The 3,314-nt window shown below is 41.0% G+C and overlaps 1 protein-coding gene across 1 annotated transcript; it reads right to left on the reverse strand.

Annotated features, from left to right (window-relative positions):
- Positions 1-543: 543 nt before the first annotated feature.
- Positions 544-1,842, reverse strand: LOC106470228. The gene is made up of 2 exons (XM_013930767.1): positions 1,225-1,842; positions 544-1,104 (listed from the first exon to the last, which is right to left on the reverse strand). The coding sequence occupies exons 1-2, from the start codon at positions 1,840-1,842 to the stop codon at positions 544-546; spliced, it is 1,179 nt and encodes a 392-aa protein (XP_013786221.1).
- Between the last annotated feature and the right edge of the window lie 1,472 nt (positions 1,843-3,314).

Raw genomic sequence — 3,314 nt, forward strand, 5'->3', positions numbered from 1 at the left:
TCTTCTCTTTCTACACTCAGCAGAGCAACATCATAGAGTCTGCCTTGACTCATGGAGGCTCTCAAATACGAAAGTATTATTTTTAACTTGCTGAATGATCTCTCACAGCAGGCGATGGAAACTGCGATGGTTAACATTACCTGAATAGCAATGCCAAGATTGGGGAAGACGCTCTCATCTCCACACTGAACAATAAATTCGAGAAGCTCTTCAGGTCTTGATATTTTCATGTTGGCCCGACTTGATAGCAACATTCTGCAATCCAAAATTTCTTCATATAGCTGCTGTCCATCAACACCAGAGCTGTACAACTCGCCCAAATTTTCGCATTCCTTCTTTAGGTCGTTACTGTCGGCGCCGTAACACAGTCCCTCGACATCGAGAAGGAATCCAAACTTGGCGTCAGTGTCGTGCAGACGAGCGAACTTTTCGTCCATTTCTCTATGAAGACGGTCGAGTGCTTCCTTCATGACTCTTTCCATTTCCTCCTTGGCTGTTAACCCAGCGTCTCTCGAGTTCTTATTTCGTCCTTCTCTAGCTGTTTCAAGACTCTCTAACACGAACTGTTTTCCTCTCAAAATCAGCTTCCACGTATCTCACTACTTCTGACATCTGCTCACGGTGTGCCTGATCAGGAGTCGAGTCAAACATGAGACCATAGTACTTGGCTTTACGAATGCTTCTCAGTAAACTCTGGCGAACAGTGGATGCCATCATGTGGATGAATTCATTCTGGACAACCGGTGAAAGATAAGACGTAGATCCAGGATGACTTTCCACATGAGTGAGGTGTTCTTTCATGACAGGGTCAAAGATGGCCAGTAGTTTCAGTAAGCCAAGGAAACTTCCCACATTGGAGTCATCATCTAGCTCCCTGTGTCCTTGCAAAGCCAGCTTCTGATTCACAAGGAATTTTATGCAGTGAAGGATTCTCGTCAAAATATCACGCCACTTCTGCTTTTCCTTCTCAATCTGTGACTGAAGTTCCGCATCAATAACTCCTCTGTTTTGAGCTAAATTTCTTTCCGTTTCTTTCCACTGTGTGAAGCACTCCCGATGACTCTTAGCATTTTCATGAACACTAATCCTTTCATGTGCTTTCCACTAGTTGAATCCACTTTCATGCTCCAATAAGGATTTATGGTCTGACCAGGAATAGAGAAGACAACAGATATAAAATGCAGACTTTGTTGAAGGGGGAATAACCAGTCATGAGCGAGTTACTTCCTCCCTATGACCATTCCTCTTGAACCAAGTTTTGTTCACTGAGTGGTTATTTGTTGGTAGGAAAGGCCCCTCACTGTTCTGGAAATACTTCGAACCCAGCTTTATTATTTCTGTTCTCAACGTGTCAGGCAAAATTGCTTTTCCAGTATCCTTATCGAACTTTAGAAGTCCAATGTCATGCTGTTCAATCACTTCTGGTATGACAATTCGAGGCTCTTTGACACCATCCAGTTCACTAGGTTCAGTGTTGTCAGGTTCAATCCCGTCAGATAAAATCTCGTCAATAAGCTCAACATCACCACCACCATCGTCTTCCCCTCCTGTAATGTTCACGTTCTCTCTGGCAGCCTCACTCTTAATCTCGTTATACTCGGATTCATCTGACTTGACTTTCTCCTCAGCTTGTGACTCATTTGTACTTGATCCAATTTCGGATTTTAACAAACTTGTGGCTGGTGCAGGCAACTCCATGGAACGTGTCGAACTACTTGTTTTGGGCTTTTCAAAGAAGTGCATGAACAACTTGCTCGACTTCTTGGCTTCCTCTGCCTCCAACTTTCGTCTCTTCCGTTCTTCAGCTCCACTTTCTTTCTTCTTCGTGAAGAAACGTTTCATGGTCTTCTTATACAATGCTCTGAGATAAGGAAATGACACTTTTAATAAGAACATTAAATTAAACGTAGATTTTGCACAAAATTCTGGACTACCTCCCTAGTTTGCGCAGGAGAATGGTCTTACTGCCAGTTGGCACTGAGCAGTGCTACTATGAGGTATGTGGTCATGTTGCTCCCAGCACTGTATTTTTACCTAATAATTTATATAAGTGGTTTAACAATTCGGCCATCCTAGTGCTTCTCACGCATGATAATCAAAGACAGATCATACATCTAAAGAAAATTATTTTTTCACTATTCGAGGATGGCTTGTCTGCCTTTAATAAAAACTGCTCAGTGGCACCCCTCTTCAAGTGGTGCCCAGGGTACGTGCCATACCTTAGGTACACCACTGAATCATGTTGTTGCTTAGAAAATAGTGGACAATGTTAGTGAAAATGTCTTTGATAGTAATTTCAATAGCTGACTGATAAATGGCAGTGCGGCAGCAAAGAAGTGATTGACATAAGAGGCTGAACATACTTATATTAGAACAGCTTATAAGCCTGAACCCAAAACAGAGTTTTTTAGTTTTGTATAGATGGGATCATACGTTCAGTGAGTTCAGCTAACTTGCTCCATGCATTAATAAAGGAAACAGAGAATTTCAAACTGATGACATGTACATGAAGCCAGTTGACGAGGTACCTGCAGCTACTCTGATTGAGGCACTTAGCAGTCGTGAATTCCATAAGAAAACTGTTGGAGCATGCTCGGTCGGTGCTTCTGTAAATTTTGGGAAAAGAAAGGACTGATGGAACAAATTCAAAACAGATACCAACTGGCTGCTTGCTGCACACTGCTTTGCACATATACTCGAAATGGCAGCAAAGGATGCTTTGGCTGAGCAGTTTGGCGAGGTTGACGAGCTTTTGAAAGAACTTTACCTACATTTTAGAAACATCCAAAAATATTGGTCCTTCTTAACGAAACTTGCTGATCAACTTATAATCAGTGTGTTTGTTCAACCTAAGTCGTATGGGACAAGATTCTTACCACACGTGCAAAGATCTTTGACTACAACTGGGTTTTGCATGTTCACCATTTCAGCAATATCAAACAACAAAACACTGATGCATCAAGTAAAGCAGCTGGGTGGTTGAAAAACTTCTGAACTTCAAATTCCTTGCCATATGCTGTGTATATGAAGACATAATTCATCTACTCACAGTCGCTTCTTAAATCTTTCAAGCTAATGATGCCCGATCAATTGCTGATACCTGTCTATCGTTCCGACACTAATAGTTCAACAGCTTTATTGATTATTATTTTTGAGTACAGCAGAGTAATAACAACCAATTAACTGGCTATGTGTAAATAATGCGACTTTCATAAAAATTGTATTATAATAATAATAGCAATAACGGTAATAATTATAACAGTTTATTTCAGGCTTGCAAGTAAAAAATGTGAATACAGTCACTCCATAAAAAT

This window comes from Limulus polyphemus, unplaced genomic scaffold (genome assembly GCF_000517525.1).
Source record: "Limulus polyphemus unplaced genomic scaffold, Limulus_polyphemus-2.1.2 Scaffold3890, whole genome shotgun sequence".
In the NCBI taxonomy this organism is placed as follows: Eukaryota; Metazoa; Arthropoda; class Merostomata; order Xiphosura; family Limulidae; genus Limulus; species Limulus polyphemus.